Source organism: Gambusia affinis, linkage group LG09, assembly GCF_019740435.1.
Source record: "Gambusia affinis linkage group LG09, SWU_Gaff_1.0, whole genome shotgun sequence".
Taxonomy (NCBI): domain Eukaryota; kingdom Metazoa; phylum Chordata; class Actinopteri; order Cyprinodontiformes; family Poeciliidae; genus Gambusia; species Gambusia affinis.
In genome coordinates, this window is record NC_057876.1 from 7,629,318 (window position 1) to 7,643,453 (window position 14,136).

Sequence of the window (14,136 nt, forward strand, 5' to 3'; positions counted from 1 at the left end):
ACACAGGAATTTCCACAAAAAGAAACACAAACTATTCCAACCACTCTAGAGACGTGTACGAAAGAAATCTACGAAAAATACAACAGTATCACTTCCAAAACATCTGAGAATAACTACACAGCACAGCCTGTTTGTGCCTGATGAAAGCTGTTACTGTTCACCTGATCTGGTCCACACAGTTTATTTAGACCAAAACATAGATCAAGTTGAGCTTAAGCTTTATAAGAATTTATGAAAAGGGTTTAAAAAATATGATTGGTATAGCAAAGCATAACAGGGAATGGAATGAATATGTAGGGTATAAATACACAATGTCCTTGGATAAATTGCTTTGTCATTATTGCAGGCAAGTCATTCACCCTCAAAAAGATTACAAATGTAATACCAAATGTTTCTTGTATTTATGAATTTTGGTGACTCATAAATACAATCATCCTGCACCAAGTGAATAAAGCATTAAAATGGTGTTCCTGTACTGAATGACACAATGTTTGACTACTTGGCGCAGAGATACCAGTTGCTTTCTTCCTTGACATAAAGTTAACTCATGGAATATTTCAATATTTTATGACTGCTAGGTAAAAAAAGAAAAATCCTGTGTGAAAGAGTGGAAAAATACCAAAACACAAATATGAAAAAAAAAGTGTTTATTTCTGAAATGATGAACACACACAATGTGGTCATGATTGGAATAACAAATGCAAGTTGGTCCCTACAAACATCTGCAAAGTGGTTGCCATCGTCTCAAAGTCCCAACGACGAAAACCCGTCGATACAACAATAATTGGTAAAATACGTAGAAGAGACACTCCGATGACGACGAAGTGAAACGAGAGGTCTGATCCGTGTATATATTGAACCGTTAAGATACACAGACTATTACAGTAGGCCAGTTGGCACTATTGCTAAGAAGAGTCTTCATGTTAAGCATATTAGCTCTTAAATAAATTAGGTGCCCACAAGAATTTTGTCATTTTAATGTTCCTATGGAAGCAAAACCCGCTCATTTGACAATTCATTTCACGCTTTAATATATTTACTTGTCTTCCTGAGTGACCTTGTTTTTACATATTTTGGTCTTTACAAAAAGAAGCAACAGTAGTTGACCAAAAAAAGAGGGAACAAAACAAAACAAGACAAGCAGAGATGATCATTTGTGTTAAACAAACAAACCCAACAACAACAAAAAAACACAATGATCATTGTCTGTTTATCTCTTAACTGGGCGTAATATTCAATAAATATGTAAACTTAACATGGCAGTAAAGTTGTTTTTTTAAAAACATTGTTTTTATTATTTTTTTCATATTTGGCTCTTCCTACAGTTCTACCACACAAGTACTGCAGACTGAAGGCACAATAACGGCAATACTCCAGTTGTACAAAAGCGCACACTAAGCCTCTTCGAGGATGACCTTAGTTAATATTTGTATTGGAAATCACAGCGATTAATTAGAAACATATGGACAACAGTGGTATTTTTGTTTTTTTATCACCTAGACTCAAGATGGCGGTAGATTTAAGCAGATGGCAGTAGAGTGCTGTGAAAGTCTCTGATCCTTTTGATGAAATGAAGACCCGCTACTTCAGTACATCTCTTAAGACAGCCGTAGATCCTACACTCATAAATAAAAAGCAGCACATATGGATCGACAGCAACAACTATGTACAGGTTCATATTATTCCTTTCCTCTTAAATCCTGTGGTTCACCAGCAGATTGAAACTGGGTGTTAGGGTTGAAAACCGAACCAAAGTGTGCAGGACAGAGCCTTTCAGGCACTTTGGTAAACAACCATCACGGCTGCTTCTGATGTGGAACCCCCCCCCCGCAAAAACAAACAAAAAAAAAACCCAGCGTCAGAAAGAGATGGGCGGAAATCGCTTTGGAACACGGTAGCCTGCAGTAGCGCACATTTCTGTCAGATGTTTGGAACTGGGGATATATTCTGAAAACCGAAAAGTGAACTCTTCCGGACTCGTTTCCCTTTGTGCATTGGTTTGGGAAAGCTAGGCTAACTATATACAGCAACAAATATCGACTACTGTGGTATTTAAATACGTCTATTTCCCCCCATACATTCTTTCTATATCGTTGAGATAGTGGTTCTTCAGCTCTTTCCTCTTCAGCTTGAACGCGTCTGTGACCAGACCGGTCTCCGGGGTCCACGGCTCGGGACTCAAATGCACCTTTACAGGAACTTCAAACCGCTGGAGTTTAACTAAAAAAAAAACAACAAAAAAAATCATGTTTTAGTCACTCTCCTAGCCATAAAACTACATTTTACACAGGTAATAAAATTGTAAAATGTCCATTTTGGTTTGCTAGCCTGAGAAGCTATAATATACACCATTACACATTTTGAACTCAGCTGCACAGAGAGCAGCTGAAACACTAGTCATTAAATTTTATGACAATCAAGTCACTAAAGTTAGTAAGGAAGAGAACATATTTTTCCCCTTTTTGTCTGCATATAATGGCATAGAAATGATCAAGGAGTCATATCAAAACAGTGAAAAAAAAATTAAAGCCTGTAGTCATAAAAGTCAAATCACAATTTAGATTCAGCAAATTTCTATTCTTATGAATTGGATTTGTATCAAGAACCAAAAAAAAAGAAAAACAATTAATCTAGACAACCTGTCACCTAACTCTTACATTTAGCTGCGACCTCCGTGAGCTCCCTCAGAACTTCTTTTTCCATTTCAGGATGGTTGCAGATTTCCTCCCACTTTCCCCCGATGCCCCTCTGCTTGGCCAGCTCCGTCAACTTTTTCTGGTTAGGAACCACAAAGCTGATCACGTAGTTCTGTTCACTGCAGGAACAAACAGCAGGAACAGGGTTAACGTGAAGTTCTCCGTTTCATCTTCATACAATAGCCGTCCAACGGCACAAACACTGAAAGATCAAGCCACTGAAAATTAGAACATATTTGTGTGTGTGTGTGGGGGAAACCCCCAACAAACTTCCATTTATTTTTCAAACACTACTCTGCTATAAAAAGTGCTTTACCCAATATTATCACTGTACACAGTGTTTAAAGATACAGGCTATGTTTTCATTTGCTTTTACTACTGGTTATCTCTGCATCTATGTTTGTATATGCAAACGTCCCACGAGCCAAGTGGGATTTCTGTGTGCTGTTCCGGCAGCAGAGGGACGACTGTTCACAGAGGACTTCACGTCTAAGTGAGGTTAATGGCTCATTCAGCCATTTTATCATGAATGAGGCTCTGTTTGAGCCAGGGTAGATCAACCAGACACAGAATCTGCTCCGGCAGGTTGTGTGTCAGTGTTATATGAATAAACCAAAACTCTACAGTATGAAGTTAATGTCAACCTAAAACAACAGGCCTTTAACTTACCTATTTGACCAATAGGGCTGGATAATAAATCAATATATATTATGACAGATCCCCATCGATAGATACGTTTGATAGAATATTTAATAACTTCACTGAACTCCGATCCAGAACCGCATAGCATTCTGGGGGATGTAGGCAGAGGAAAGACTTTAGCTGCTCAACTGTCGGTGGCATCAACTAACTCACTCGCTTGCTCGCTCTTTGGTTACCTAGCAACAACTTGAATAACTTGCAGCCCCGGTTTAAGGTTTCTGCTTGAAGAGGAAAGGCCAAATACAGTTTGGCGGTGTTTCAGATATTTAAAACTAATCAATAATTATTGATATCTCCTTATGAAATGCTTATATTGCGATGCATTTCTCAGCCACGTCGTCCAGCCCCATTAACCAACTGACTATTTTTAAATTCCACTTAAAGTCCCAGTATTTCAGTATTGCTGGTTGAATCTTCACCCATGACATTGTTGAGCAGTTTCAATGATCTGCTCTGTTATGCGGCTCCTTTCATGTGAACATACAAAGAGCCTGAAGCTTTTTCACGACCCGTTTCACAGGACACCAAGGTTCAGCTAAACCTGTTTATCATAAACACAAAAAGCCCTAAAGGTGTAAGACACTATGAAAACATGCCAGACAAAAACAAACTGTCTTGTTAGCAGCTAACAGCTACATAATGTTTCACACATCAGATCTGTAGCTCACCTGTTGGCGTAAGCGCAGATGTTGTCGATGAAAGCGCAGGTTTTCAGAGCAGATTCCACTTTACCGAGAGACACGTACTCCCCCGCCTGCAGCTTCACCAAATCTTTTTTGCGATCTTCAGAAACAAAAATTAGGTGTAAAAGTCCAGCTTCTCTTTTCACAAATCAATAAGCAGTGTGTGTGTGTGTGTGTGTTTTGTAAACAGAACCGTTGAGTGGAGCAGGCTGGGCAACATACACACCTACAATCATCAGACAGCCATCCGGGTAAACCTCTCCAATGTCTCCGGTGCAGAACCACCGCTGACCGTTCTCGTCCGTAAAGTAGTCCTGATCGTTGCCGTCTTGCCTGAAGTAACCCATGGTAACGTTGGGACCGCCAATCAGGATCTCCCCTCTTGGATGTGGCTTGTCTTTGCTGGTGTAGCCCCCTGAGAGGTAAGACAGAGCAGGCAGATTGTAATGCGTTGCATTAAAAAAAAATAGTTTCCCGTTTCGTGTACAAACATTCTTCGGAGTTCTACCTTCAGCCCAATCTCTGAGTTTGATCTCACAGCAAATCAGAGGAGCTCCAACACGCCCGGTGCTGATGTCTGCCACTGCAAAACCAGATAGTTACTGGGTTATTCGTTTGTCTTCTTTTCAAGTCAATCATACATAAGAAACAATTTTATCTGTCAATTACTTCAAAAATACAAATCTCAATACAGATGGCCAATGAATTTCAAATAATGAGATTTCTGAAGAGTTACTAGCCAACTGCTCCACAACTATATCCCTGCTATCTTCCTTAGATTCCATGATCCCATTTAGTCACCGAACACTGCTGAGATTACATTCCACACAAGTGGAATGTAATCTCCACTTGTGTGGTCAAGATCCGCACAACTTGTGCAGATCCTCAGTAGAATTTAGGGGTTCACTGAGAAATCAGCACCAATTTTCTTTGTTTTTCTTGATTTCCTTAATTTTGGGAAATCAGACGATGCATGTGAATCAGATCTTATCCAACGATCCTTTCTAACTGTGCGAAAATCTGAAAAATCAGCCACTGATTGACTGACAGACCCGTTCACAAGGCCACGTCTTTAGGTGTCTGATTAACAATAGACGGCCACTGTTAGCAACTCGGTCGCCACATTTTGCATGTTTTCCAAAAATATATTTTTTTAAAAAAAAAAGAAGAAAAAGAAAGAAATGGCACTGGCTAAAATTGGAAACATCCAGAAAACGACCATCACTGCACCACTACAAACGCCATGACTTCTGAAAGCGAGAAGTTGCAGCTGATTTTATTTAGAGCAGTCAGAGTAAAAGGGGGGCTAACATCAGCTGTATTCAGTTTCCATGCGCCACAAATCTGGAAGAAACTTCCAGAAAACTGCAAAAACAGCCAATCAGTTTTGTCACCGTTTTTGATGAGGACACTCGATAAAATGTCGTGCTTGTTCTCAAATTGGTGACATGTAGGTTTTGTGTTTTTATGATGTAAAGGACTTTGAAGGGCCTTGATGCTGAAATATGCTATAAAAATTAACTTGACTGATAAAATCCAACTAAATGCCATTGTGGTTTGTTGCTGAATACATGAAAAACACTCCTGTACGTTACTTTACATCTTTGCTAATATTTTTCTTGCAGTGAATTTTGTTATTGAACAAATTCCTAATTTGTCCACAATTAGTGTAGCGCATTTGGATAAAGGCTGCAAAGCCTGACCTGTACTTAATGCTGTGTTTTGTTCTTTTCCATTCCACATTGTGCCCATGTTTTTCATTTTTAATGACTTCTGGCCAAACACCAGCCTCCGTCGTAAAAAAACCAAAGACAAAACAACAACATACCTTCTGTGATGGTGCCGGCTCCACAGGTTTCGGTGAGGCCGTAGCCCTGGCCCACCGGGCAACAGAAGCACACGTTCATAAACCTCTGAGTGGCCGAGGACAGGGGAGCTCCGCCGGATAACATCATCCTCACTCGCCCACCCAGCAGTTTCTTCACTTTCCGGAACAGCAACCTGCATAAGACGCGTTACGGACTGTTTGGATTGGAGGCTAAACAACCACCATGTCTTGCCAGGAAAAAATGAGGGTGGGGAGGTGGGGGGGGCGGGGGGCAGAAGGGGTGTTTAGGTTTCTTACATGTTGCAGAGAGGTGCGTCATGGCCCCTCTTGACCTGCTCCAGTTTGTATTTGTAGCCCAGAGTAAACAGTGTCTTCTGAAGGTAGCTCATTTCCTGCACTTTGCTCATTACATTCTTGTTGATCCGATCCATGATTTCCTGTTTCAGCGGAAAAAATGAACGGATTTATTTTGTTGAAAAATGAAGATTTAAAAAAAAAAAAAAAAAAGCCCCTGAAAAATAAAGTTGTAGATTCTTACCGGCACCGCTGCCATCAGAGTGGGTTTGAGGACAGAAGAGTCTCCTTTACTTCCTTTCTTTATTCTGGTGGACTAAAGGTGACAGAGGCCAATGAACTGACAAGATCAGCAATAAATGGGCGAGACTACTCATACGAACGACCTTTCACATGATTACGAGATAAAGCCCACGGCTGCGTCATACTGCGAGCCATTTTTACCTGATCTGACAAAGTCTGGGGGGATGAGTAACCAATCCGGCAGCCGTATGTTACACAAGAGATTTCCGCTGTCATTTCCAGAACATGAGCCAGGGGCAGATATGCGATGTAAGTGTCATCAGGTCTGTCAAAACACACACATTACTGATCATCTTCTCTTCCACTTATTTATCTCAACGACGAGGAACTTTGACTACCAGTTCCCTAGCCGGTGGTTTGAAATGCACGCTGTCACAATGATGCAACGTTTGAAATCAGCTGAGTGGTAAACAGGGGTCACTCTAGGGCAGTCCTCCAGATCTACCACTCTGCTGAAACATCACCATATTCGGAAGCCTGAAAACGAGCGATGGTGACGATAACTGGTGAAACTCACCCGAGTCCAGGGATGCGTTCACACTGGCCTGTCATCCCTGCGATCAGGTTGCTGTGGACTATCATGACCCCTTTGGGTCTGCCCGTGGAGCCGCTGGTGTACATCACCACGGCCAGATCGGAGGGCTGCGGCGTCACAATTTCTCTCTCCGCTGCAGGAGAAATAAAGCAATCGCCGTCTTTTACAGGCAGACATTTAAAAGAAAAAAATGCAGCAAGTTGAAGAAGAGCATACCGTTCTCTGGCAGGACGCCCAGGTCCCGTACCGCCTGCATGCTGTGGATGGAAAGTCCTTCTGGGTAGCCTTCTGTGTTCACCTTCTTCTGGTCCACATAGATGATGTGCTTCAGTTTGGAGATCTGCGGTAGTACTTTCTGTAGAAACAAAAATATAACAATCAATGCGAGTCATTCGACATAAACGTTAGTCTATTTTCACTGGCGCAACCCTAATAATCATTGACCGATTCATGTCACCTGGTGAGATCTCTGATCGACCCCTGATTGACTCTCTGCACTGAAACTCCCAATTCAGCGTCAACGCCTCAATCAGACGTTAGTCCCACTTTGAAGCACAAAACTCTCTGCAACCAGAGTCATTTGGTTCACTTTACAATTTGACCCGTTTGGTCAATCGCAACCAGTTCTTCTATGATCCATCGCCATCCTCACTTGGCACATTTCCAGACCACAAAACAAAAAAAACAACAACCATGCGTCGGCATTTCTACCAGGGGAAAGTGCAGCATGTTTCAGGTGTCTGTGTCCAGTGCTGTTTGGAAAGTTCTGTGCTGTTGTGTACAAATCAACATCCTGCATCTCTAATCCAGGGTTTCCACTAATCTAAAGTTTAAGATTTTTAATACTATAATAGTGTGAACTTAGAACCTGAATTAGTTATGATAAATTACTTACTTCAATAGCTTCTATTTCATTCAATTGATCTCTTAAGAAAATTGAAACCCAAGCACTCTATTTTAATATCTTTCTGTAGTATGGAGAAACCTTCATAAAAGTTATCAATAACAGGCTTTAGCCAATTACTGATTTCCCTGTTTTAAAGCCAAGTCTGGTAATATCTGATATGATGATAATGTTTAGGTTTTAATAAAATAAACCCACAACAAGCCAGTTTCAGAAACACAATTCTTCTGCAGGTTGGAGTTGAAGGCTGATTCTTTGCGGACGCCTTTCTTTCAACAGTGTTTATTACTTTCCTGCATTATGGTCTACTAGCAGTGTGGTAACACGCCACTTTCAGTTAAATGCTACAAATGAAGGAACAAAATTAACTTCACCAGTAAAATCCCCCGTCCCCCAAAAAGTAACAAAATTTCTGAAGTTCTTTGTGTATTTCAGATTTTTTATGGGCCAAAACTGAGCTAAGTAAATGTAAGACTTTCTGAATTTGCAAAACCTGTTTGAGTAAAAAGTGACTTAAACAGCTGGAAGTGACTAAAACAGCTTCTATCACTTAGAAATGTCACTGCAATATTAATTTTTGTGATTCCAGAAAGGATTGCAATCATTGTTATCCCTGAATAAATCCACCCAAACTCTTCCTAGACTGAAGCCCCACTTGTTTTGGAATACGGTTATGGAGTTGCTAAATCTCCCATAGAGTGATGCGAACATTGTTATATCATGCTTGGAGGAAAACCTTACAATCAAAAACAGTTTAGAACCTTTATTTAAAGTCACGCCTAATCTCATTTCTGCTCAAACTAAAGTGCCTTCAATTAATTTATGCACAATAAACCACATTATACTCCTGTTTTCTTCTAGGTCTCATGAAGATCTCCTGATAGCCTTTAAAAGAACCTAATTAGACACACATTCTCAAGCACGGCTATAAACGAATCAACTCACTTTAAGTTTGCTTTCAAGCAGCTCCACGCTGGTGACCAAGTGAGTGACTCCAGCTTCGTTCAGTCCGTATGCGATCGCATCTTCTCCCAGCGTAGCGTAGAACGTCACCACTGTAAACACGGCGAGTTAAATACAGCTCGGTTTTCTTCCCCCTATTATTTGTATGCATTTTTCATGACATCGGCTTGCAGTGGGCTTTCCTTACATGGGAAGTTGTGCCTGAAGCATGCCTGAGCAGTTATCATCCACTCCGCTCTGGTTTCGCAGAAAATGGCGATGGTGTTTTTGGGCTGCTGTCCCAGAGCTGCCAGTCCGTTGCCAAACTCGCTCGCTACAGAGTCCAGCTCGTTGTAGGACAGCCACCTGTACTCTCCCAGTATCAGCTACACGGGGAAACGATTAAATGAAGCTTTAGAGACGTCCCCCAAACAGGTAGTAGTGGGAAAAAATTAAGACAGTCTCACCTTTTTAAACATTTTGCCGTTGGGCTGGATCTCGTTCTCTTCGCTCAGCACCTCTCTGGTGCCGAGACAATCGGCCGGTCCGAAGCGCTCCACTGCGTGCTTGAACAACTTGTCCAGCGTGTCCTTGCCTTTGAAGCCCTCTGTGGCCAGGGAATCAAAGTGGTCCACAGAGCGGTACGGCCCCTCTGGGGACCCTGTGGTGGAGCGGGCCTTCATTCTCGTAGACTGCGTCCTTTTTTGGCCGGCTCCGGTGATGAAGTACCAGGGCAAGAAGGATATGAGGGAGTACAGCCAGATCAGAAGGTGGACTGGAAAGAGGAGGATTGACTTGAGGGTTGAGTCTGACTGGGCGCCCATGATGCTCTCTGGGTGCGTTTAGAAGGGAACTGAAAAGCAGACCTTGGTTTATCAACCGCGACTGGACCTTGATCCTGGCACAGGAAAGGACCACAGACAGATTTTCCACAAGGTCTCACAGGCGCAGAAGGAAGGTTTCTGGTCCAATGTCCCCACAGATTCAGCTAAAACAGGGAAACAAAAGGAGACAAGAACGAGAAAACACTTCAATATGAAAATAAAATGTCATTTAAATGCTAAAAAGTCTGATTTAGTTTGCATCATTACAAATTCTTATCTTACTCGTCTTTACTGAGGCAGCAAAATTGAAAAAACAAAAAAACAAAACTAGGCATGGGTAACTTATTTGCATCAAAATCGGTCAAATTTCCCCCCCACAGCTGGGAATTACTAATCAGATATTTAAAAGGACGCTCCTAATTTCTCTTGTTTTTAAAGCCTTTTTTTTCTTTCAAACTTCCAGAAATTAAAAAGGAACGCCACCTATGTCTCTAATTAACGTAACACCGTCACAAACTCAAAGCAGAATGTCTGTAAAGCTGTTGTCTGCAGGCTAGCTGCTGGAACGAAACGATAATCATCAGCTGATATCAGTTTATGACTTGTGTCGCTATATATATATAAAAAAAATAAAAATAGCAAAATGTCAGAAGGCCATCATATCCTGCAAAACACAAACTTGACAACTATTTCTAAATGTAACTTTTTATTTTTTGGCTACGAGTCTGTGGACCAAAGTTTTAAAAACCCCTGCTACTTCTACATTAAATTACTGTATAGTATTCAAGCTACGTTACTTTGTCAGCACTTGGTTTGTCGGTTCATTTTAACATTTTGAGTAAATGCAGTAATACTGTGTTATTTTTTTTACACAAGGTTATTATATTGAGAGATTCTCACATTTAGATTTAGTAAAGTGCAATAATTATTTTTCGTTAAACTGATGTTGTGCAATGCCTCCACCGCATCAACCAGTAGAAAAGGGAAGTTTTCAATGATGCCAGACTTGAGATCTGAAAAAAAAAGAACTCCAAAAATGAACTTTGTTTTAAAATCCAAGAAGTGAGAAACTCACTACAAGTTACCAACAAAACCTATCCAACACAACTACAAGCAGAAAAGACATTTCTACATTTTTCACAACAATCAGTGTCATCACTTACCAGATTCTCCCCTCACTCTGTAAAAATCAGTCAGTCAACCTCCAGCTTTACGCAAACCGTTCTTGAGTCACAATTAATCCCTCCCTTTCACTCAAACACCTGCCGTCTTTCATGAACTAAAGATGCGGGGGGAGGGGGTCATCCGAGAGGTCATAGAGGGATGAAGCAGTGTGGACACGTCGCCCCCACTGGCCTGGCTGGCTGCCGTCCAATGACAACAGCCCTTCCAGCTATGCCGGAGGGGATAGAGCGACAGACAACCAATGACGATGCTCTGGAGGCTCACCCCACTCGGTGGTCAGTGGAAGGGCCACTATAGGTCAAGCTCAGCTTGACAGTGACCTCACCAAAGCGGATGTAGAGAAGATAAAAACCAGTGAAAGCCTGATTTAAACTAAAAAGGTTGAACACACAACCAGGATGGGCAAACTTAAAAATGTGTGCTGGAGTCTGTTCGAACAAAGGGTTAATTGTAACGTGTAGTATTCATGTAGTTGCTAAGGGTGGAGTAGCGTGTGCTTCCAACTGCTTGGAAACGTTCTCTTGACATATGCAAATTGCCAAACAGTTACTGCTCCGATGCAATATTTGGTAAGCTGATATACGTTAGGCTCCCTGAAATCATAACCTGCTTTAAATATTATATTAAACCAGTTCTGCACAGCCTCTCTCTTCTTGATGCTCACTATTGAAACAGAGCTCACAGAGAGCGCTGCGGACATTGGTGTGGAAAATGTGGCTTAGTTACAACCGGCGTCGTCGTAACTTGAGGTTTTTTTTTCTGCATTTTAAAAATAAATGTCGCCGACACACACTTTGAGACCACACGTTGAAGATGTTTATTAGAGATTTGAATGCGACAGTTTCCCCTTAAACAAATTTTTTTTTTTGAAAAACCAAACGTATTAAATAAATGCATCAAAAACTAAGACTTTCAAAGATTTTTTTTTACAAAACTGGAAGCGTCCATTTTTCAGTGGCACGGAAAGTGAGCCTGGGGCAGCTGCTTTGCAGAATGTAGCCTCGATACATATGGTGCATTAATGCCACTGCTGGCTTCACACTAGCACAGATATCAAAAAGAAAGCACTTGTGCTTGTATTTTTAGATGTAAAAGGAGGAGAAAACATAATCATAGTTTGAAAATTAGCTGGAAAAAATGAAATCAGTTTCAAACAGGAATAACCCAACTGATTTAGCTTTAATGTTAACATGGCAAAAGTGACCTCTGGTATATTTTGTTCTTAAAGTGAACAACAAAAAAAAGTTAGCTCTTGCCACCATTTCAACCCCTTTGACCAATGCTCTACCTTTAATAACCCGAAATTTCACAAGAAATTATACGGATCTGTTCTTGCAGCATCAGCTTGCACAAACTGTGATTCACATTTCAGTGAATCACACCTCTACTGTACGTCAAGCAACTGTATGAATTCCTTTAAAAAAATTAATAGCTGGGAGACACATTTGCAAAAACTGCAACATTCAAATTTCAGAATCGTACTTGTCTCTTTTTCTGACCCGTATTATAGCACGTTTAAATTTGCTAACACTTAAATATATACAGCTTACTTATTTTTAATGCTAAAATCAACGGGGGAGAGGGCAGGTGAGGGTGGGGCGGGAGCATACGCAATGATGGGATGTGTTCATTTTTGGAGAATGACGCACCTGTGGAAACAACATGTTGGTTGGCGTCAGCCTCTGGTTTCCTGGCGGCTGATACCGTAATATTCAAATAAGCTCATTTATATAACCCCAATAATATTCTAAAGTCTCTTCACTGACAATACCTGACGAGTGATTTTAAATTGTACACAATTGCAACATAACAGGAGCGCGTGAATTAAGCCCTCACTATTGTAATATATGTTATCCGTTTTAGACGAATATATACCAGAAAAATAAGACTTATATATATATATAATTTCTCTAAATGGTGGTTACGAGTTGCTGCGTTATTTCCGCCTAAACCCAATCTAGTTTAACATAAAGTCGCTAGTACAATAAGGTTTATTAAAAGAAAAAGCTGTGGAAATTGGGAACATTTTAACAAGGATATTCTCAAGGGACCGACTAACAATAGGGAACCGGCAGACAAAACGTTGACAAAAAAGCCGCCTCATGTTACTGGTACCATTGAGCAACCCAATTGCAAGTTTATACCCCGCCGAGGAAGTGTTTTTAAGCTGTTCAGTGTGGCCCTTATAAATCACCCCAAACACGATTCAACAAACGGATAAAGGCAGTAATAAGCTTACGGTTTCAGTTTGAGAGACTGATATCCCGCTTAACCCGGCATGTTCGGCACCTTCTTACCTCGCGGGCGGCAGCAGTACACAAGGCGTCCAGTCGTGTCTGAACCAGAAATGACCGAAAGTTACCTTTTTCCTTTGACGCCTACGTCATCTGATTCCATATTTCTGAACCAATCAGAGTCAGCGGCGGAATTTGCCCTGGTTTATGTCTCTTACGTCTGCAAGAAGAAAAATACAACAGGAAGTCAGTCATGCCTTAGTCAAATGTTGATATTGAAGACGTTGTTTCATGGCTGAATTTCTGGTTCTTATGAAGTCATCTTTATATTAACGTACAAGCGAAACGTTGATAGCCAGTTTTAACATATTTTACGTCTGTAAATTCAAGTCACATTTTCTAACTTAACATTAGAAAATGTTAAGTTCCCCAAAAGACCCCAAATGTGTATATTTATGTTTCCATAACTGTTTTGTATTCTACATTTAGTCTAAATACATTTACAAATACCTTAATTACTGGGTATGAATTCTTATATTACTCATTTCCTTTCTCACAGCCTTACAGTCATACAATCTACTTTAATTTTTCACTAAGATATGAATATGTGTAATTTGATTTTTATAAAGTGTTGTTTATTACCACTGATAGTGAATAAAAAAAATGATTTAAAAATAATTCTTAAAATGTTTGGATTAATTTTTGGTTTTGTGAAAAAAAAATCTGACTTCAATTTAACATTTAAGCATCTCATCGTATCAGAGGGGAAACACGCAGGAGAAAAAAAAATTATATTAATAATTATAGATGATGGGCCTCAAATTTGGTCAGGACAACGTCGCTCCCCTAGTGGTTGGCAAGTACAAGTACTTTTTTCCTGGAAGCCAGGAAGGAAGTGTTTGAAAGCAACACCGAAGAGTATTTCCTAATCTCACTTTCAAGACTCCGAGCAAAAGTAGACATTGAAATCAAATTCAGGGTCTAATATTTCCACACCAAACAGCGC

General features: G+C 40.5%; 1 protein-coding gene across 4 annotated transcripts; it reads right to left on the minus strand.

The window, feature by feature from the left end:
* Positions 1–632: 632 nt before the first annotated feature.
* On the minus strand, positions 633–13,311 carry acsl4a (acyl-CoA synthetase long chain family member 4a). 4 transcript variants are annotated; one of them, XM_044127598.1, is made up of 16 exons: positions 13,194–13,311; positions 9,754–9,875; positions 9,355–9,662; positions 9,096–9,273; positions 8,891–9,000; positions 7,258–7,396; positions 7,024–7,174; positions 6,648–6,771; positions 6,448–6,519; positions 6,207–6,346; positions 5,910–6,082; positions 4,590–4,664; positions 4,308–4,496; positions 4,067–4,181; positions 2,658–2,815; positions 633–2,220 (listed from the first exon to the last, which is right to left on the minus strand). In XM_044127598.1, exons 3-16 carry the CDS (start codon positions 9,568–9,570, stop codon positions 2,063–2,065), a joined length of 1,998 nt encoding a protein of 665 aa, XP_043983533.1. In that variant the 5' UTR covers positions 9,571–9,662; positions 9,754–9,875; positions 13,194–13,311; the 3' UTR covers positions 633–2,062. The 4 variants fall into 4 exon arrangements, with proteins under 4 accessions (XP_043983533.1, XP_043983535.1, XP_043983531.1 ...); XM_044127600.1 differs by having other exon boundaries at positions 13,136–13,240; XM_044127596.1 differs by having other exon boundaries at positions 9,355–9,875.
* Positions 13,312–14,136: the final 825 nt, after the last annotated feature.